General features: G+C 37.1%; 1 protein-coding gene across 1 annotated transcript in view; it reads right to left on the bottom strand.

The window, feature by feature from the left end:
* MALRD1 (MAM and LDL receptor class A domain containing 1) overlaps nucleotides 1-23798 on the bottom strand; it is a 570138-nt gene that overhangs the window by 492876 nt on the left and 53464 nt on the right. The window contains exons 10-12 of the mRNA XM_027560003.1: nucleotides 22231-22438; nucleotides 10644-10790; nucleotides 4134-4231 (exon numbers count right to left, since the gene is read on the bottom strand). Of these exons, the coding sequence (XP_027415804.1) occupies nucleotides 4134-4231; nucleotides 10644-10790; nucleotides 22231-22438 (453 nt within the window). The remainder of the gene's footprint in view (nucleotides 1-4133; nucleotides 4232-10643; nucleotides 10791-22230; nucleotides 22439-23798) is intronic.

Here is a 23798-nt window from a genome sequence, read left to right on the forward strand (position 1 = left end):
GAGAAGAACATAGCAACCCACTTCATCAGTATTCTTGCCTGGAGAATCTCATGGACAGAGGAGCCTGGTGGGCTACTGTCCATAGAGTCACAAAGAGTCATACATGACTAAGTGACTAACACTACTACTACTATAGTGATTCTTACGACTCCTAGTCATAATGATGCTTTTGACTGACTTTTTTATCTGAATGAGCTTAAGTGGAAGTTTGAAGTCTTCAATAAAATATAGTCTTTTCTCATCTAAATGATTAATCTGGGTGTGTTTTAACCATGTCCAATAAGAAAGAATATCTGCTCAACTTTTCCCCAAAATCCATTGTTTCCTCTAGAATATCTAACATGTATGCATGCATGCAAAGTCGCTTCAGCTGTGTCCAATTCTGTATGCCCCGCAGGGCTGCAGCCTGCCAGGCTCCTCTGTCCATGGGACTCTTCAGGCAAGAATACATCAAAACCCACTCTAGTTCGACCCAGGGAACAAACCCCAGTCTTCTACATCTAACCTGCACTGGCAGGTGGGTTCTTTATCACCAGCACCACTGGGGAAGCCCAGGATCTCTAACATGATCTAATCCTATCCTTGGAGTAAAGAAAACAGAACAAATCATGATTGCACCATTTCAAGTCCCACCGCAAATTTCCTAAATTTCTCTCTGATAAGACTTTATCACTCTAGTAGGGGAACATGATAAAACATGGCCTCTTAAAACTCATTGAGAGAGTTGCTACAAGTGGGTTATCACTGTTACATTTTATATTGTTAAATGTTATATATCTTATATATGTTTAATGTATGTGTTGTTACTTTATACATTACACATAATTACAGATAATATTATATATTGGGCTTCCCTGGTGGCTCAGATGGTAAAGAATCTGTCTGGAATGCAGGAGACCTGGGCTTGATCCCTGGGTCAGGAAGATCCTCTGGAGAAGGTAATGGCTACCCACTCTGGTATTACATATATTATATTTTTATCATGCTGTGAAGCATTTAACACTGAACTGCTATTAGTATCCTTCACTAAATTCTATATTTTGGCAAATATTTTCTATATTATGACAAATGTGTTTCTATTGTCCCTTTAATATCCACATGGAGTATGGAAGTAACAGGTGTGCACTGAGTCAGAGAAAGAACATTTACACTTGTACGTGTGCACTCAGGAGTCTCAGAAGAATTATTTTTCTTTTGTTTTTTAATTCCTTGAACCTGAGCCAAATGACAACTCACATGTCTCTCTCTGTACTAGCTGCTGGGATACTTCAATTCAAACATGTAGCCTGGCCCTCAAACTTCATTTTTGGAACCAGTCTATCTTTTGTTTCATCAATCTTTTTCCTGATATACCCATTGACTTTTTTTTTAATTTTAAGAATTTTTAAATTAAAGACTATTAGAATAGCAAGTATGTGTTGGGGAATTTAGAACAAAAGTCAAACAGATAAACTGTTAATAGCATTGAAAGCAAAAGCTTCATGTTATCAGTCCTGCTGTATTTAATTGTGAAGTGAGATATTTGGTCTTTCAAACAGTAACTCAAATATGAGAGCTCAGAAAATATTAATATTCTCACAAACCTCTTTCATATTCTATATTTCCTGATTTATTAAAAACAGTAACAGTATTTCAACAGCAATAAGAAATACTAGCTTCTGGCTTCCACATGTTCTGTGTGTCCTATCTCCTGGCTATTCTAAGGAAAAATGCCAAATTTCCACCAGTGACTAAAGGAGTTTTTGAAGCTTTTAAATAAAAGTCCACACCATGAATACTGCATAGTTGCAGGACCAATTCTGTATGTCGATGGCATGTGTAGTCTACACATAAAGTACAAGGTAATTCATGTAAAATGACCCTAAAAGTCTGTTAGAAAAAGTTTCAAAAGAAAGCTTCATATTCCTTTCATAAAGTCCTTTCAAAAATATATTCTTAGCTGTATTAGCCTGATATGATTATGTAGAGAAAAAATCATATAATTTCATAAAATGAAAGCTTTAATCATATCAAAGTTCCTCACTTTGGTTATCTCACTGCCTCTCTTTATTATTTTATTACAAAGAACATTTGCTATTCCATGAATACAGCTATGATCAATAGGTTCCAATTAGGAAGATCAGCTGCATTTTCTGGTTACTGAGGAAGATAAGAATTTGTTCTGTTAGCTTATTTTGTAACTTTCATGAAAGAAAGAAACACACATTACCACAGACTTCTAAAAAAGTAATAGTATATTCTTAAAATACTCCTATGGGATCTCTCCTTGGCTATGCCCATCTCAGACTATGAATAACCTATAACAATTAAATAATAATTCTAAGCTGGAAAGTACTATGAAGTAACCCAAATATCCACCCTTCTAACTCAAATATTCCTAACATTCAAGCAGATGCAGTTAAAAGGGAACAAAGACTTCCTCTGGCAGTCTTCCTCTGTAACCTCTTATTTTTCCACAAATCAAGGCAAGCCCCTAAATTAGTATCTGAGAACAAAGGTGGAGAGACAAACAACAAAGCATCTAAATTGCTCATTGCTTTTACTGAGGCTCCACCCCAATAGCTCCCATAGGTAAGCTCCAAATTTAAGCCACAATAAAGAAAAATGTCCTCAAGTGGAAACAATCATAAATTGTGGGTCAATCCCAATGACCACAAATTAATGGCTACCCACACACAACAGGAAATGCAAATCATCTTGAAAAAGAAGAGAGCTGTATGATTTCTTAATGAGTCTCAGAATTTCTAATAAGTTCTTAATGTTAGTTTCCATACTTCTGTAAAAGAGGCAGAATTAATACATTCCATTCCTTTTTATCCAGTCTTTAATGAATTTAACAACAGCAGTTGCATTACTTTGGTATGTGATCTTGAATTAAAGTTCAGTAAGTCTGTAAAGTGCTTTTAAAGAGCAAGTAAATGTTTCACAAGTTCTCCAAAAAAATCTATATCTATCACATCAGATTTAATTAAAATAAACCAAAGGTGGGAGAGTCTAGAGTCCAAGTGGGTGAGATGGAGGTGGAGTTCAGGCCATTGTTTTAATCCAAATTCTCACAAAGATATGGACAACAAAAAAACAAAGGAAAAAATAAAAAGAGTAGGACAATCTATTAAGAGTTGCAGGCACTCTCAGTCAGGCTTATACCATGCTGAAAGTATAATTAAATTTACACCTCTGAATGATCTGTAATTTATCACCAGGAATGCCTGAATTAATTCTGTAACCCTGCATTTCCAGGCAATGAATTTAGTGTGTGGGACTACTGATCCCTTCATTATTTTCTGATAAGTAAAGGGAGAAAAAGAAAGCTGAAATCTACAGGCTCACAGACATGTTAGAACTCTCAAAAGAAAAAAAAAAGAACTCTCAAAAGGATAAAAACTTCTAATGGAAACATTAGTGTTATGGAAAAATGGAAGGATTATGTTTATTGAACACCTACTATGTCCCAAATACTTTCCCAGATCCTTTAATCACATTTGAGTTCTCACAACCATGTGAAGTAGGTGTACTAACACTATGCTTCCAGTGTGGACACTGAGTCTCAGAGCATATCATCTGTGGCAGAAGTGAAATTGGAACCAGGTTCATCTGACTCCAAAGTTCCCTCGCCTTCTTCTCTGTTATGCTGTGGGAATGAACTGAGTGTTTTACCGCTTGGTCTGTGTTTAGTGGCACCAGAAAGACTAACTGAAAAAATAAAATTCTGGAAATATATTTATTTTTCCTGCACAGATTTGTCTTCATTTATTCACCCTTTCATCTTGTTTTCAACAGAATTTGTTAAACTGCTTTTATTTTCCTCAATTATTAGCAACATTTCTGGCCAAAATAACAAGCAGTTGGGGCAACGTGTATCCACAGCTTTAAATTATTGAAAGAACTACATGGAAAGAATACAAAATGATAGAAATATTTTTGAATAGGCCCCCCAAACAAAGGGTGCAAGTTATACGCTGTAAATGTCTTTTGGAATGACATGACATTTCCTGTTGAAATAGCTCACACAGATCTCTCAATACATCATGAAAATAGTAGTAAAACATAGGAGGCATTTACTAGCTGGAGTAACCCAAGCCTAACAGTTTATAACCACAGACTGGCCAATGAAAATTCCAGTAATTGGTTACCTGACATGGGGTAGAGGCAGTGACTGATTTTGTAAGAACAGGACTTCCAAGCTTGGCCACTGCAGGTGGTTGATGTGCCCCAAAATAAATAAATGATCCTGCAAAAACAAACATAAAGTCATGTGGATAAAAGTTCTTCTCTTGTACATTTGGCGGTTCTTTGCTCTAATAGCTCAACCGTGCACACATTCAACTGTCAATCAGATAAAGAAAATTACGTTTTTACTTCTTTACCATTAAATTCCAGAGATAACCATGAATTGCTGTCATATGGATAACACTAAATATTTGAAATAAAATCTCATTGATGAAAAATAAGCTCTTGATCTAAATTCTCTCAATGAACATGTTTTATTGGCTTAACTCAAGTCACGGTTTGAAATTAAATTAAACGAAGCTTCTAAATTTACAATTAGATATTCAGCATGCCTTTGGAAAATTCCTAGGAGATCTTTACTTGTAAATTTCTTCTGGATGTACTGAAAGATGAGAGCCTATAGAATGAGCTTGGTTTCTCCTGGGGCTTACATGTTTGTCATTGTTGTCTGTGCTGGTGGGAATGAAAGCTTAATTAAAGATGTAATCTGAGTGTTAACAAAATAACTGCTTTTAGATTTTAACTACAATGGAAGTGCTAATGGCAAATGTACAGGGGGGATAACATCTCTTACCAGCCGGAAAGATCACACATTCAGAAGAGTGGTCAGGGTAGCTTCCTTGACTAATGAATATTTACAAGGTAGTCTATGCTGCACAATGTCAAGGTCTGATTCTGCCCTTTGATAATCACAAAATAGTAAAAACAACTATTTTGATGAAATAAAACACATTCAGAAGGGAATTTTCTTAGCCAGATCAACGCTGATTGCACAGAATGAAAAGGATTTCATAATTAAATGTGTTACAGGTACCACCACATGTTTAACCAAACTACCACGGCTGCAAGTCAGCAGTGCAGTCTCTGAGTGAGAAAAACAGAACCCGGTTTCTATGGGCTTTAAATCCAAACCCAATTGGGAAGGATAATGCCCACTGTTCCCAACTCCAGACTAAGAGTAATAGAAAGAGTATATGAGTTCATTAAATTCTCTATTTCACCTGTAAAAGAGTAGGAAAAGATGACTTTGAAAAATTATTCCAGCTCAAAAATCTTCAGGTTCAAGTAAAAATCAACTGAATATTGCCAAAAGACTAATAAAAGTTCTAAACATTAACAATATTCAAAGATCTTACTCCTCTGGTCATTTAAAACAATATGGACAGTTTCGAACAAGCAGTTAATGAAGGATGAAACACATAAACACTAAAACTCCAAAATCTAAAAGAAGCAAAAGGTTTGAACAAGTTGATTATCCCACAAAATTAACTGGAAAAGTGATAGGAAAACAATCTACCAGGGTGTATGGCCCCACCATTTATTTTATTTTATTTTTAAAGAACAAATATTTGCACATTACTTTCATATATCACAGGTTTTAGGAAAATATGAACAGTTCCTTGACTCATTTTATGGTGCCAGATATCTCTAATGTTAAAAATGATGAAAAGAGAATTAAACTATAGATCAATATCACTCATGATCATAGATACAAAACTCTAATTAAAATGTCTCAATTGCATTTGCAATTCTTAAAAAAGAATGCTGTGCCCCGACCAATGAGCTTTCCAAGAATAGAAGTTTGGTTTAACAGTCTTATCAACATAGTCAATAAGATCAAATTAAAGAGTAAAATAATAGAGTCATATAGAGTGAAAGCAAAAGTGAAATCGCTCAGTCGTGTATGACTCTTTGCGACCCATGGACTGTAGTTGGCCAGACTCCTCCATCCATGGGATTTTCCAGGCAAGAATACTGGACTGGGTTGCCATTTCCTTCTCCAGGGGATCTTCCTGACTCAGGGATCAAACCCGGGTCTCCTGCATTGCAGGCGGAGTCTTTACCGTCTGAGCCACCAGGGAAACCCTTATAAACAAATATTGAAAAGACTGTGAAAAATAGTCATTCATTCCCAATAACCTCAATAAAATGTTAAAAAGAAACAATAAAGATTAATGATCTACCTCAAAATAAATAATGTCTTCAATGGCCAACAACAAAATTATTTTAATTATAATGAGAAACTACCTAGAAAATTCTGTCACCATTACTAATTAGAGGAAATATTAGTATGATAATATTACTTATCTTAGACTAATATTATCTCATAGGTCTAGCAAATGTGCAAGTCAAGAAAATAAAATTTCTAGTAAATACAACAGAAAAGTAGAGATAGCGTTCCAGTATTGCCAATAATGTAATTGTAAAATCAGACACCCCAACAAATTCTCTTTTAATAAAGACAGGTATCAATAAGAGAATTTAGCAAGGTAAATTCAGAGAAATACTTCTAAGTTTTTTTATTTATTTTAGCAATAAGACCCTGAATATAGAATGATAAGAAATATTCTACTCACAATTAACAATGATGATACAAGATATGTAGGAATAAATTTAACAAGAAAAGGACAGGACTTGTATGAAGAACATCATAAAACTCCATGAAAAACTATAATACTTCTGATTAAGTGAAAAGAGATAACATGTTTTAGACGAAAAGATAATATTATGAAAATATTACATTAGTGAAAACTGATGTGGAAGCTAAATGCCATCTAGAGAACATTTTAACCAAATGCTTGAAAAACAGACAGTATTGACTTAAAATTTATATATGCAGGTAGACCCTAAAGAGAATGAACTCTGACCCCAGGCCCATATACTTCCAGAAATATATCTCTGGATTTATTTTCTTACAAGCCTGGACCACAGAATGCTCTGAATTAAGAGACCTATGGAATTATAGCATACCAAAGAGACTGTTTCTGTTCATCTTAACTGTTCATCGTAAAACTGTTCTTGTAAAACTCCTGTAACACCAGAGGGGCTAGCTGACCAGCACAGTATAAAAATAAAGAATGGAGGGGTCAGCCTCCCCAAGCTACACTGTTCAAGCCAGCCTCAACCTCACCTTTTGCAAAGGATGCACCCCTTATAATGCAATATGGCCCAAAAAGGATTCCTTAGATGCTGTGAGAACATTAGAAAATACCTTATAATGAATTTAGGTAAAAATATCACAAATATACCATTATGCAGGAAGAAATCATAAATAAAACCAATCAAAAGAAGTTTGCGTCAGGAATACAAGGGTGGTTTAATGTTTGAAAAAATCATTATTTTATTATAAACAAAAAAGATAATATCACAATGATGATTATCACAATATGTTCTGAAAATCATAAACCCAGTTTTAACAGATTAAATAATAAATAATTAAATCCAAATATTTATATTTATATTTGAATGTTTATTATTTATATTTAAAATATCTTTGAAGACAAAATATTTTGAATATTTTTAATTCAAAATAAATATTTTGAATATTTATTAATTATATTTATATTAAATATATCTTTGGAGACAAAATAATTATTATTTTAATTATTTATTAAATAAATACCAAAGAAACAGGAACAGTCACTCTGGTATGCTATAATTCCATAGGTCTCTTAACTCAGAGCATTCTGTGGGGCAGGCTTGTAAGAAAATAAATCCAGAGATATATTTTTGGAAGTATATCCAAAAATACTTCATCATAAAATACAATCATAAGACCCCAGGCTCCCCCCAACACACACACACACATATACATAAACTTTAACACTACAAATAGGAACATCTTTATCTAATACAAAACAACCTTTTAGTAACTATAGTATTCAAGGCTGAATTACTGACAATTTTTCCCCTCAACAGGAATAAGACAAGTACAGCAGCTATCACCAGCTCTAGCCAACATTTTTCCAGAGGTCCTTGTCAGAGCAATAAAACTGAAAATAGAGAGTTTAAGATTTAGAAAGAAGGAAATAAAATTGTCAATCTTTGAAGACAAAATAATTATGAGCCCATAATTTATAAATTCTTAACTATAATTTTAAAATAAGCAAGGTCATTGAATACAAGGTCAATATTTTAAAATATAACTACATTTATATATACAGGAACAACTCCGAAAATTAAGTTTTTAAAATGTGACATTTACAATAGCTGCAAAAGTTTTTAAAAACCTAAGGAAATATTAGCAAAATCTTTTTAAAATCTATACACTGAAGCTTCAAATATAGAGAAATTAAAGATCTAAATAAATGGAAAAAATTAGAAACATTTGAAAAAGATCATCTTTCCATGAAATACAAATCAAGGTTATATATTTCCATTTATATAAAGCTTAGTGAAGTCGCTCAGTTGTATCCGACTCTTTGCTACCCCGTGGACTGTAGCCCACCAGGCTCCTCTGTCCATGGGATTTTATAGGCAAGAATACTGGAGTGGGTAGCCATTTCCTGCTCCAGGGGATCTTCCCAACCCAGGGATCGAACCCAGGTCTCCCTCATTGCAGGCAGATGCTTTAACCTCTGAGCCACCAGGGAAGTGATGAAATGAGAAATCATTTTTTACACGTAAATTTTTTTTTAATTTAGAGAATAGCATGTCTATTGATGGTAGACAAATAGAAAACAGTACTCCTTTTGCTGCTAGAATTTTTATTACAATTTTGAGAGAAAGTACATTTCTGTAAAAAATAGGAGTATCACTGTTAGTTATTTACTACATAGAATTAAAGATCCCCATATAAGAAAATGCATACCAGTATAGATTTTGCAGCATTGTCATAATATTGTTATGCAATAAGAGGATGGCTAGATATATTACAGCATACCCAGACCAAAGAAATTAAGCAAATTAACAAAAGGAATTAGGCTTTTTTCTGTTTTAAGGCAAGGTTGAATATCAGGCATCAGATTTAGTCTTCTATCTTACCCTAGCAAAGAAATCAAAACAATTTATATTATACAATGGTTTTCAAATGTAGGACAATGGGAATATAGAATCACAATGATCTCTGACAGAGGAAACAAACGAACGAAGCTACACAATTTTCCCAGCTTGCTACCTAAACCCAGTTCCCAACTGCCAATCAGGGAGGCGGAAGCCAGCAGTGTGGTGGTCTTCTCAAGTTGAAAAGACTGCAGTTTGGGGAAACACAAGCGGCCAAAGTTCATGAAGCAGAGTTCCAGGAAAAGGAGAGCTGCAAAGAGAGCAAACTCCGGAGATCTCCAAAGAGTTCCCTCCAACTCTCCACCTGAGTACTGACCAGGGCGTGGGCATAAGGTAACCACCTGAGGCTGGAGGAAAACCTTCTAAAAGGAGCAGCTGAAACACTGCCCCAAGATCATAAAGGGTCAGAAACAGTAGGGTCTTTTTACTAACCAGAGTGGAAACATTAATTATACATAGGAATTGGACAGAGTGCTCAACTCTAATGAAAATTCATGTCTAAATTATATGCTCATAATCACCAAAATGTAGGAACAACTCAAATATCTTTCCACTGGTATACACCCAGGTCTAATATATGGTATGTACTCAATTGGTTTAAGAAAACATATAAACTTTGAGGAAATGTACTAGTAATAAATGTAGTTTCAATAATTAATAGTCTCCTTCCTATTTTAAACTGTAAATTTAACTCAATCTGCTACAGAATCTGAAGGGAAAAATAAGACCCACTGGCACATGAGCAGAAATTAAGATCTTAATCTACTGTTAAATAATAAGCTGAGTTTATAGACAACAGATGGGATGAATAGCCAGGCTCCCTCTCTGCCCTCTAACATCCTTCCCCACTAACCCCAATTTCCAATGGCTAAAAACACAGTCAACTCTATTAGTTTTGGTGTACTTCTTTGGAAATCTCAAAGGAGAAAGAGATATAATATCTAGTGGAGGTTATGCAAGCTTAAAGAGGATCTATGGCACAGTTGTGTTATTATAAAGTTATATGAAACTAATGTACCTTTGCAATTCATCAAACAAAACAAAAACAGAACAAAACCCTTCTATTTTCCCTGGAGTTTTACAACCCTTCAGTGGAATGCTATATATAGTTATGGTTGCTCTATTTGAAGGGGATATGTAAAAAATGTACTGCTGGTTAAAATAAAAGGATATACGGGGGAAAAAGTAAGACTGTTACAAAGAAGCTTTAAGGGTGATTAAGTTGTATTAGAGTATTTGCAATTTATTTTCGAGCTAGTGCTAAATCTCTGTTCTCTTTTCCTAGAAAAAGGATTAAACTATTCTGTTTTGCAAAACTTGGATTGTTCCAAAAAGAAGGCAAGCCTACTGTACATGATTCATGACGAGAGAAAATTATCAGAAGACTTTTCCCCTCTTCATGCCTTCAATCCCACCTTTTAAAAGGTGTAACAAAACGTTTTGTTATTAAATTAATGCTCCTTTCAGGAAACTCAACCACAAATTATGAAGTTGATTAGAAGAAATGAAAGCAAGACAAACCAGAGTTCCACTTATACAGTCTACAGTGGGAAATGAAAATGCACAGAATCATCATTCCAAAACAGGGGGAAAAAAATTTTTTTCTTAAAGAAAAGAGGAAAATATCTTACCATGATTTGTGTTTGTTGGGTACTCAGCATCAGGAAGATGGTGGTCTGCACTGGGCAACCCTTTCATGAATTCCCAGTGTGAATCTTCTGTGAGAAATGGCTCCCAGCCGCAGAAACCAGACTCAAAGTCACACCTGAGATGACTGGCTGTTATGGACAGAAAGGAAAACAAAAGAGAATAAAGGGGGAGCAAGCAGGGAAACATTGACTCTAGCATAGCCCATCAACTTAGGTGGTCAGAACCATCAATGTCTTCTGATCATCAGAGTCGTTTGGCTTTTTCCAACCTCACAAAGTTGTGCTGCGTGAGGCAGCGTCCTTCTACACTCTTCTATCTACACCTGGCACATTTCTTCCTGGTTGGCCATCTCTACTGCATTTAATAACACAAGGTAAAACTCTGCAGCTTTTCAGAGTAACCAATTCAACTGCCAAGATGAAAAAGATTCACCTGCTGGGATGGTTAAAAGGATGGAATTTAAATTAATTCTGGACACCTGAAGAGCCTGAGGTCAGCACCTTAGAATTCAATCTATTATGTTAGTTTAACAGTTTCTCTAAAAAAAAAAAGAAAAGAAAAAAATCCCCAGCCCACTTTGGATTGCAGGTAAATTAGATATTTTTGAACTTCGCTTTTTTCCTTCCTCTTAATACACAACTACAAAGTTGAAAAATACTTAAGTTCCTACATTTATCACAAGATAACGAGTTCTAGAGAAAGTCAGGATTTAGAGTAAGCGGCCTAAACACTAATCATAGCTTTGTCACCAAATTTGTGAGGGAAGAAAACAGCAAGTTTCAGTGGACTGGGTAGTACACTAGAAATTCTAACAACTTGATTTGTGCTTTCAAGAAATTATAAAGTTCCTTATCCTAAAATAAGAATTATCGTATCAGCCTATATTAGATAGTAGTTTGGTGGATAAATCCATGAAATTAATTTAAAACATATTTGCAAGTATTCCTCTTTATGCAGAGGCATTTTCATAACTAAAAGAAGGATAAAATAATTCTTGGTCTTGGTCAGAAAACACCTAAAGTTTTGACAGCTCCCTCTTATCACAATTCTATGATCTTTAATAAAATAGGAATAGATGTATTCCCACTGAGCTCCAAGTATGTGCCAAGTATTTTGCATATATTACCATCTGTGTTCACAAACACCCTACAAAGCAAGTATAATTATCTTTTGGAAACGTTAGTGCTAAGTAACTTGCCTATGATACATTTTAGTAAATGGAATATCCAGACTGAGTTGTCTGATACCAAAGGTTATACTTTGAAGCCTCCCTACACCAGGGACTTTGCCTCAAAATTTAAACGACTGCATCACTGCTTGCTCTTAATGGTTCTGTTCAATTTTTTAAAATGTGACCAATTTTACCAGTATATTGAATAAGCTCACTATATCTTAATAATCAAAGAATATTCAAATTTCTATAAAAATGGACACCTGGGTCACGACCAGATATTTTATCACTAATATGTCAGCTCTTAGAACACTAAAGGATGCTTTGCAAATAAGGCCACAAATTTACTCTCCATGTATATTCAATGTTTAGTTCTTAGAGCTATGCTTCTTTAGATAGTCATATAATGGATATGTAACAAAAAGATTTTTCTCTACAAGCAAATATTATTTCCCCTTAAATGTATTCTCCAAAAATAAAAACAAGCAAATTAACTACCATATGATAATGGGAAAATGTTGCTCATAACCTAATGGTGAATCAACATGACAAGGAAATGCTGTTCACCCACATAGTACATAACTGGAAATCTATTGCTTCTGGATGTTTTTCTTTTCTCAGCTCTGGTTACAGTGTTGCTGGAATACTGCTATTGATAGCCAGTTATTGCTCCAAGCAGAGCCTCTTCGGTTTTTTGACAGTGTTAAGAACTTATGACCTAACTGTGACTGTCTCCCCCAGCATCCAGAAAATCTTCTGATCTAGTTCTTTGGTCTTCTGTGAACTTCACCACCTGCTAAGCCACCTCCCAGCTCTTCTCAGTCAGAAGAATATACAAATAGACAAGGTTTAAATATATACTTGACCTCCAAAATGTGTTAACAAGTTCCCAATTCTTGACTGTGAACTTGGTCAAGGAATCCCTCCTCCCTCAACCACAAGCACCCCCATCTGGGTTGGCCCAGAAATGTCCCAGTTTATACCCATGTCCAAGGAGAATAATTAATATCTCTCCTCTTTCCTCTCAAGTGCCCTGTTTGGGCAATATATTCAATATAGCCCTATTGGAGCAACAAATTACAGGTTAATACACAAAGGAAGCAAGCAAGACCATGCAGAGAACAATCACTGTTAGACGCAATGGTATGAAATGGCTATACCACTGACTGGAAATGGAAAGTACAAAATGACCCAATCATCACCAGCTCTTCCACAGATGTTTCACATCTGTGCCTGCATCACTCAATTACAAAACCCGTAAAGATTTTAAGACAAAATAGATTGTATTCATGTTGAAATTCAGCTTTAGAAGAAAAGTTTTAACCGTTTCTTTCATTATCTGGATGTTTTATCAGTTAAAATGCCAATCATTGCACTTTCCACAAAACCCAAAACACTGTCTTTTGAAAAATGAAAATTAATTTTTAAAACCCATCACCATAAAGATATATGAAAGCAAAATGATGCAAAGTGAAAGTGAAAGTCGCTCAGTCATGTCTGACTCCTTGCCATGGACTATTCTCCAGGCCAGAATACTGGAGTGGGCAGCCTATCCTTTCTTCAGGACATCTTCCCAACCCAGGAATCGAACTGGAGTCTTTTGCATCACAGGCGGATTCTTTACCAGCTGAGCTACCAGGGAAGCAATCACCTCTATAAAATGATGCAATCATTTCTATAGAGATCTTAGTGAACTGCTCAGCTGTTTTTTTTTTTAAACCAATGACATTCACTCCAGTACATGTCAAAGGACTTTCTTAAAGCTAAATATTCCAGAACTTAACTGCACTATAAAATATAAGTCAAATTCCAGTCACCAAAGCTGAAGTTCTTCCGTTAATATTTCCTCTCAGATCAGACCAGATCAGTCGCTCAGTCGTGTCCGACTCTTTGCGACCCCATGAACCGCAGCATGCCAGGCCTCCCTGTCCATCACCAACTCCCAGAGTTCACTCAGACTCATGTCCATCGAGTCAGTGATGCCATCCAGCCATCTCATCCTCTGTCGTCCTCTTCTCCTCCTGCCCCCAATCCCTCCCAGCATCAGAGTCTTTTCCAATGAGTCAACTCTTCGCATGAGGTGGCCAAAGTACTGGAGTTTAATATTTCCCCTACATAATTCCAAACATTTAAGATAAAGTTATTATCTGAAGTAAAACCAGGTGGGCCAAACACATGCAGGCAGTTAATAAATGCCTTATGATACCACATGTGTTAAATGTTAAATATTTATAAAATCTAAAAATGTACCTATTCATATTATACACAAACTGTATTCATGACAAGTAGTGATTTGGATTATCTGGTTGCTTTTACTTAAATTTCTGTGACTGCAGAATACATATAGCCATCTCTAATCAGAGGATGAGATATGCCACAGTTTGTAATTTCAGTGAAATTTCATTGAGTTCATCAGTTAGAGTAATATTTTTAAATTATGACAAAGCTTTCTCTTGCATGTTTAACCACTGAAGCATACTGGCAAGAGAAAAAGAATTTTATTGTGGCAGCTGAGGAAAATTCTGGATCATGAAAATTAAAATATTTATGAACTCCCCGGTTCAGAAGTCAGTCAGTCAGTTCTCTATTGTATAAGAAAAGAAGTCTGTGTGGGAATTATACATTCATTAAGCAGACACTAGGTTTTAATATGATTATACTAACAAAAATATTTTATTTATTGAGAACCCACAAGATCTTTTCTCCACTAAGTGTACATATATGTCCCTTACCCTCAGGAGGTATTTTAGTATTCAACATTTTTCTTCAAAATATGGAAAGCATTCAGGCACAGTATCATATTGAAAATTAAACATCTTGCACCGGATTCTTGGTTTAAGTTTCTTTCACTTGAATATTGTACCTTCTTCTTTGAAGTGTCACAATTTCTATTTGCATTTTAAATGCTCTAAAACATCCCTATTTTTTCATTCAATTAAAAGAGTTTTCCCATGGAATTTTCCAAACTGCTCTAATTTAAACACTGATCTGTCCATCCTTCTGTCCTTGTTGACACACAGTCCTTCTGCATGAACTATATATATATTTTTTTTCAACATTTTATTGTGGTAAAATATATGGGCTTCCTTTGTAGTTCAGTTGGTAAAGAATCTGCCTGCAATGCAAGAAACCTAGGTTTGATTCCTGGGTCAGGAAGATTCCCCTGGAGAAAGAAATGGCAACCCACTCCATTATTCTTGCTTGGAGAACCCCATGGACAGAGGAGCCTGGTGGGCTATATAGTCCATGGGGTTGCAAGAGCCAGACACAACTTAGGGACTAAACCACCACCACACTTATTATAAAATTTACCTTTTTGACCATTTTTAAGTGTCCAGTTGAGTGGCACTAAGCACCTTTACACAGTTGTACATTGTCACCATCATGTGTCTCCAGAACTTTCCCATAATCCCAAAGCCAAACTCCATACCCATTAAACATTCTCATTTTTCCCTTCCCTTCAACCTCTGGCAACCACCATTCTGCTTCCTGTTTTGAGTCCTCTAGGTAAGTAGAATTATACAGTGTTTGTCCTGCTGTGACCTACATATTTCACTTAGCATAATGTCTTCAAGATTTAGCCACATTGTAGCATATGTTGGAAAATCAGGTATATTTGACTATGCCAAAGCCTTTGACTGTGTGGATCACAATCAACTGTGGAAAATTCTGAAAGATATGGGAATACCAGACCACCTGATCTGCCTCTTGAGAAATTTGTATGCAGGTCAGGAAGCAACAGTTAGAACTGGACATGGAACAACAGACTGGTTCCAAATAGGAAAAGGAGTACGTCAAGGCTGTATATTGTCACCCTGCTTATTTAACTTATATGCAGAGTACATCATGAGAAATGCTGGGCTGGAAGAAACACAAGCTGGAATCAAGATTGCCAGGAGAAATATCAATAACCTCAGATATGCAGATACCCCCCCACCCTTATGGCAGAAAGTGAAGAGAAACTCAAAAGCCTCTTGATGAAAGTGAAAAGTGGAGAGTGAAAAAGTTGGCTTAAAGTTCAACATTCAGAAAACAAAGATCATGGCATCCGGTCCCACCACTTCATGGGAAATAGATGGGGAAACAGTGGAAACAGTGTCAGACTTTATTTTTCTGGGCTCCAAAACCACTGCAGATGGTGACTGCAGCCATGAAATTAAAAGACGCTTACTCCTTGGAAGGAAAGTTATGACCAACCTAGATAGCATATTCAAAAGCAGAGACATTACTTTGCCAACAAAGGTCCGTCTAGTCAAGGCTATGGTTTTTCCTGTGGTCATGTATGGATGTGAGAGTTGGACTGTGAAGAAGGCTGAGCGCCGAAGAATTGATGCTTTTGAACTGTGGTGTTGGAGAAGACTCTTGAGAGTCCCTTGGACTGCAAGGAGATCCAACCAGTCCATTCTGAAGGAGATCAGCCCTGGGATTTCTTGGGAAGGAATGATGCTAAAGCTGAAACTCCAGTACTTTGGCCACCTCATGCGAAGAGTTGACTCATTGGAAAAGACTCTGATGCTGGGAGGGATTGGGGGCAGGAGGAGAAGGGGACGACAGAGGATGAGATGTCTGGATGGCATCACTGACTCGATGGATGTGAGTCTGAGTGAACTCTGGGAGTTGGTGATGGACAGGGAGGCCTGGCGTGCTGCGTGCTGTGATTCATGGGGTTGCAAAGAGTCGGACACGACTGAGCAACTGATCTGATCTGATCTGATCTGTTAGTTGTTCTGCTAGCCAATGTATACCTTTAGACCATGTATGCATATACCAGTGTATACCTGGTATATGTTACATCTTTTTAGAAATGTTGGAGAAAATATATGGCATGAGTATTTTATTCTTAAATGTCCCTGTTTTATACAGGATCATATTAATAACCATCAAGAATCTATAGTTTGGAACTGTGCAGGATTTGTCTTTCTGTGACTGGCTTATTTCACTTAGAATAATGATTCCACTTGCATCAGGTATGGAAAACACTGGAAAGCACATGCTGTTCAGTTGATACAAATTTTGGTTAAGCAAAGTAGTGTCTATAGTCAACAATACTGTATTATACACTTTGCCAGTTGTTTTGCAATACTTAATACTTGTAAAAAAAAAAAAATACGTTTAGCGTAGTATTTTAAAATGGGAGAGGCAGAAAGGAGAAGGAGCATGAAAAAAAGCTCACTTGTCTGCTCCACAAGCACCCGTTCTCTGAACCGTCTTTCGTGTTCATGTAAACGACGTATTTTAAGCTCAAAGTGCTGTGGGGACATCTATGGGGTCACACAGGGTCAGACACGACTGAAGTGACTTAGCAGCAGCAGCAGCTGTGGGGACAGGCACTTGCCTGTGCATCTCCAACACCAATCTTGAGCCTTTAAGAGTGGACAGTGGCGAAGTTTTACTGGGCAAGAGCATCTAAGCTATCTGGAACTTTGACAGGTGATATCCTCCACTAGGAAGGGTTAGAGGACTTTGGACAAGTTCTACAAAACTGCTTGCAGTAAACCACGCACTGGCGCTTCCCCATCCTTGCAGGGCTTACAGTCCTGCTCCTGCTCTGAGAACTGGAAAGGCCTGCGCTCCTCGCTGCTGCTCGGGGTTCTTTGGCCACCACCCCTCTCCTCAGGGGCTGATTCCCCTCGGTCACAGCGGTCACAGCGTCCGGGCTTCCCGCCTCCCGCCTCCAGCGGCTGCTCGGGGCTCCCAGGTGCGCCCCTCCCTGAACCTTCCGTGGCTCACTGGCACCGCGGCCTGAGCCACGTTCTCCCGCAGGGACCACTGCCGTTTGGGCACCTTTCCCGGCAACACCTCACCTGCCCCGGAGTGTCAGAGGGGGTGGCCCCCCTTTTCCCTCCGGCACCCCCACCTCTGCTGGACTGGTCTCTTCCAGGAAGTAGGAGCCGCAGCGAAGGAGAGGACTCCACAGGAGCGCCCAGGTCCCGGGGCGCCGTCACACGGGGATGCCCTGCTAAGGGGAGGCCCCGGACCTGGGGAACCTGCGGTGATGGCCAAGAGGCCAGTGCCTTCGCCCCCAGGACCAAGACCACTAGGGCGGCGGGTCTTGGGTCCTGCGGCGCCCCTTTCACCATCCGAATGAACGCTGTACCAAGACATCGAGGCATGGGTTCACCTGCAAGGGCCGGTCGTGAAGGCTGCTAGACCCAGGCAGGGGTTCACCTGCAGCAGGTGGGCCCTGAACCTTTCCGCTGCTGGGAAATGTTGAAACACTCGGTGGCCCTTAACTGACCTGAGCCAGAGAAAAACCAGGAGGCAGCGGAGGAGGAAGTGGTAGAGGGGGCGCAGCCTCAGGTACCGCCGGCTGCCCCTCTCCCCGCCATGCCCTTCGCCTCTGCTGCCTGCAGATAGCGGCAGGTACCCTCCAGCACCTAGGCTTCCTGGGCACTTGTATGCGCGGCCCCTCCCGGTTAGGAAGATAAATCTTGGGTCAAGTGTTTTGGCTACAAAAAAGTGGAGGGGGGAGGGCAGGGAAGGACAAGGAAATCTTTGGAGGTGAAGGATGCGGCACAGGTTTCACAAGTGTATGCATATGTCCAAAGGAACCCAATTGTATACATTCGTTTTGTGCACTTCTTGTACATCAATTTATCTTAATAGCACTATTTTAAAACTGTGTTGTTAGGAATTATAATGTTGCCCTTAGGTATTAGTGAAGTACTGGGAGTTTTGTTTTCTATCATGAAAGGCCTCCAATTTGCCTTTTAAGACTGTTTTCTCTTACAGTTTTCTCTCCACCTGTTTCCTCTTCTCAGAAAGTATTTTTGGCCTCCATTTTGGAAGCCTTTTAGGCACGGTGGTTGTCAAATTTTTAAAAATGCAGGTGAATCATCTGGGGCACTATTAAAATGCAGCAGAGAAGGAAATGGCAACCCACTCCAGTACCCTTGCCTGGAAAATTCCATATACGGAGGAACTTCGGAGGCTACAGTCCATGGGGTCGCAAAAAGACACGACTGAGGGACTTACTTCTACGGGAATTAAAATGCAAGTTTGGGTTCTGTAAGACTGGGTTGTATCCCGAAGTTCTATGTTTCCAAGGAATTCTGCAGATGCTGCTGCCGAGACTTCTAGTCAACCAAGTAACACTAACGGTAGGAACTTCAGAACCCGTTTTTCCTTTACCATTAGCTACTTTTGAAAAGGTACTGGGCTGGAGGCTCAGTCAACTACATTTGTTAAAATGGTATAAAAGTAAGAGGAACTTGGTAAAGAGAGTTTGGTAAACTTTCTTGGTAAACTTGGTAAAGAATGTTTACCTGAGTAAACATGCATTTTTGCAAAAATCACACTGACCACAGATACCAACTGATAATATTCATGAGTTAATATTTACTTAGCCTCTGGAATATAGTAAAAAAATCTGATGTATTCAAGCTGTATATATGAATATCAGTTCAGTTGCTCAGCAGTGTCCATCACCAACACTCGGAGGGTGCTCAAATTCATGTCCATCAAGTCAGTGATGTCATCCAACCATTTTGTCCTCTGTCGGCCCCTTCTCCTCCAACCTTCAATCTTTCCCAGCATCAGGGTCTTTTCCAATGAGTCAGTTCTTCGCATCAGGTGGCCAATGTCTTGGAACTTCAGCTTCAGCATCAGTCCTTCCAATGAATACTCAGGACTAATTTCCTTTACAATTGACTGGTTTGATCTCCTTGCAGTCCAAGGGACTCTCAAGAGTGGCTCCAACACCACAGTTCAAAAGCATCAATTCTTTGGCACTCAGCTTTCTTCATGGTCCAACTCTTACATCCATACATGACTACTGGAAAAACCATATCTCTGAATAGATGGACCTTTGTCAGCAGAGTAATGTCTCTGCTTTTTAATATGTTGTCTAGGTTGGTCATAACTTTTCTCCCAAGGAGCAAGCGTCTTTTAATTTCATGGCTGCAGTCACCATCTGCAGTGATTTTGGAACCCCCCAAAATAAAGTCTCTCACTGTTTCCATTGTTTCCCCATCTATTTGCCATGAAGTGATGGGACCAGATGCCTTGATCTTAGTTTTCTGAATGTTGACCTTTAAGCCAACTTTTTCATTTGGTGTCATCTGCATATCTGAGGTAGTTGATATTTCTCCCGGCAATATGAGCTATACTAGAGATTTATCCTATGCTGACATTTTAAAAAAAGGTATAAAAACATTTTTCTTGAGTTTTATGGACCTGAAAATTCTATTTATAAAAAAATTTGTATAATGAATTCAATTTTATAAAATACAAACTCAAAGTATGTTGTACAATGTTTGAAATTGGATTAAAATGTCAAAGGAAAGCCTCTTATGTTGCAATAACATATATATACATGTGTTTATATACTTTATATAGGGGATATGACATAAGAATGTAGCCATGTTACATACTACAAAACATATATATATACTTTGATGTAAACATGATTATTTCCTGTACTTATTTGTATAATCATTTTTGCTTGGAGAAACTTATTTATATAGTAATGGAATTGTTAGAATTGGTAGAGTGCTACACTATTTTATGCACTATAGTATTAAACATGTTTTGCATATTACACATGGGCTGCACATGTTAAATACTTCAGTGCAGAAAACAGTATAACATTATAACATTTATATAGATTCTAGTAATTCCATTACTATGCAATAATTTCCTCCAAGCAAAAATGATTATACAAATATGTACATGAAATACTCATGCTGACACCAAACTCTATGGATGTTTTGTAATATGTAACATGGCCACCTTTTTATGTCATAGCTCCTATTTAAAGTTGATCTAAATCAAGCAAGCATGCCAGGTGTTCTTTGACTATTTGACTAAATGAGCTTACATTATTTGGAAACTTTAGCTGACTATGAAGTAAAACTACTTTTTGATAAGGACAGACATCGGTCCCTAAATTCACACAAAGGAAACAGCAAAATGGTATCAAGATATAATCTATGTGGGAAACGCCAGATAAGTAATCAATAAAACTTCCAATAAAGAGATATGGGAAAGTATGTCCAAAATCAAATGCTAAAGTATCTACTAATATTCTAGATGAAATTCGATGAAGAAAACCAGTTAAAAGGATAGCATAAAGAATCCTTCAACTGCGGGGAAAGAAAGGAGAAAAGCTATTAATAAGTTTAAGTTTCAATATGTGGAATTGAAAAGACAAGAAATATATTTACTCTCAATTATTGAAATTGAGAATAATACAAACCATTAGAAAGGTGAATTTGTCACAAGAAATGAACGAAATTGTCTGTAATAAAAAAACTTTTTAATGAAGCAAAAAAGAGGAAAGTGACAGTCACATTACAGAAAATGAAATGCCTCTTTTCTAATGAAAAAAGGGCACAAAAAAAAATCCATGGAAATCATATCGGTAAGGAGATTATTTTACCTAAATTTATGGTTAAAACCAAGTGTCTTGGGAATAGACTGAATTGCTATTTACAAACAGGCAGAGAGTTTCTTCCTTGCTTTCTCATCTCATCTTTTCTACATCTTTGTCCATTACTCTCAGTAAAATCCTTACTTACCAATCAGCAGAAGCATATTGTAAAAGCTTTTCATTATTAAAAAGGTGATATCCATCTTGTTATAATATTTTTCTGTTGCTCAATAAAATATATCACTAAAATAAAGCACTGCAGCAAAAATAAATGTAAAGTTTTTAATAATTAAGAAACCCTCCTGTTTGTGAGGGTTCATAGATTCATAGAAATTGAATGCATTTAGTTGTATTCATTGTTTCTAAAAAGACAAATATTTTAGTTGCTAAGTTACCTCATATGAATGAAAACCATGATGTAAGTTGTAAATTAAACTATGTTTCCTTTCTGATATAACTAGGTTTGAATAGTAATAGAATTTCTTATCATTACTCTTATCAAAGACTTCATAAAAGGTCTGAAATAAAGGAGTTGGGCCTTTTTGCCTAGTCGTAAATACCAACCATGGCTGATTTCTACATCATCATGGCTATCTGGAAGGTAATGACAGCCCTCCTTCTCTTTTTCCTTGCTCCACAGCTTTCTACATAATCGGTCAGAATGGAAAAAAATCTTACATTTAAAAAAGGTTATTAACCCATAGTAAATTTGTATTTAAGAGAAGAATACAAATAGGTTCCTTCTCCCATCCATTTTCCTCTTACTCAAAATGCACACACCTCACTCAACATCACAACTATTCATTTGTTGAACAAATAGATTCTGAGAGTGAGAAAAAAAGCACCAAAACATTAAGTTAACATAGAGATGTCCACAAGGAATAGCGCTAATGGCTTCAAAGTGAGAACATACATTCATCTTACTTCATTCATACTAACTTCACCTTGCTCAAGATAAAGACTCTCTTAAATTCAACCACTGTCATGAATGTGAGCATAGGAGTGAGTCAACCATTAATTTACTTACAGCAAGTTGTCGGGTCCTCATCACTCTTATCAGAACAGTCCTGCCAAGAGTCACAGACCGATTCTCGAGCAATGCACTGGCCGCTGCCACAGGTGAATTCATCTGCAGAGCAAAGTTGTCTGGACGGGGCCTGGGCACAGGCGTAGACCCACAGGTCATCAAGCCCAATAAAACCTTTGTGGTTCAAAACAGTTCCTTCAAAAATAATCTTCAGGGAAGCACAGAGAACAATTTGTGACCTTAAAAATCTCTTCAAAAAGACTCCAAAAATAATACTGGAGATTCAAGAATTATTAAGAAAAATGCCTTTTTAAAGATAAAGCAAATACAACTAAGAATAAAGTTCCCATTTGATAAGCTTGACTCACATGCATCAGATTGATGGGCACATTAGAGCCACTGAGGTGTCTAAGAAACCACCCATGATCTGATGATCTGATCTGAGAAATCACCCATGATCGTGATCCCATTTAATCACCAACAATGTCCCTGACTGCAAACTTACTTGGTCATCATTTTCACAGCCCACTGACTTTAATATTCAAGGAAAAAATTAGTGTTGTTGCTATTTATATAACAAGAGTTATAGATGCATTTGGTTTTTTAACTACTGAAATTAGTTACTAGAAGGTAGGAAGTGAAATGTCAGGCAGATAAAAAGGGATGCAATAGAATAGGAAAACATTTTAAAAGAATAAATTTTAAAATCTATTAATCCTTATAAAAGAATTGCTCTAACAATCAAATAAGTGCTAGTTAAAGGAAATGAATTCATTTTCTCTAACTGAATTGCAGGCTTTCTAAAGGTATAAACTACTAGCAAGTTGAAACAACCATACATTGCTCTTCTAGTGTAAGATAATGTGAAAGTATTAATATCCCTTGAGGTTTTAACAAGAGCAATTATTAGGTAACACCAAGGGTCCAAGAGAAATCAAAAACTGTATAGCAGATGCCTTATTCTCTGCCATCCAATATGGTAGTCACTAGCTGCTGCTGCTGCTGCTGCTAAGTCGCTTCAGTCGTGTCCGACTCTGTGTGACCCCATGGACTGCAGCCTACCAGGCTCCTCCATCCATGGGATTTTCCGGGCAAGAGTACTGGAGTGGGTTGCCATTGCCTTCTCCAGTCACCAGCTACATAGGGCTGTATCAGTTTAAATGAACTAAAATTAAGTTAAAATTCAGTTCCACATTTTAATAGTTACATTTCAAGAATTCAATAACCACATGTGGCTACTGGCTACCATACTGTAGAACACAGATAAAATTGCCATTAACACAGAAAGTTCTGTTGATCACCACTGAACTAGATATTGGGTTTGGCTTGGTTTTCATGGAATACAACAAAAGTATTTCTATTTTTTGAAGTATAGTTAATTTATAATATTGTGTTTCAGATGTACAGCATAGTAATTCAGGGGGTATTCTTTTTGCATCGATATTGTTAATATGTAAATAAGATTCTAGGAACAAAGACTGACTCTTTTTAGTCTCTTCCAGCTTCAAATGTCTGAGAAATTTTCTTTTCAAAAACATAAACAATATATATTTAAGAATTACATAGAT

Source organism: Bos indicus x Bos taurus, chromosome 13 (genome assembly GCF_003369695.1).
Source record: "Bos indicus x Bos taurus breed Angus x Brahman F1 hybrid chromosome 13, Bos_hybrid_MaternalHap_v2.0, whole genome shotgun sequence".
NCBI classification, from domain to species: domain Eukaryota; kingdom Metazoa; phylum Chordata; class Mammalia; order Artiodactyla; family Bovidae; genus Bos; species Bos indicus x Bos taurus.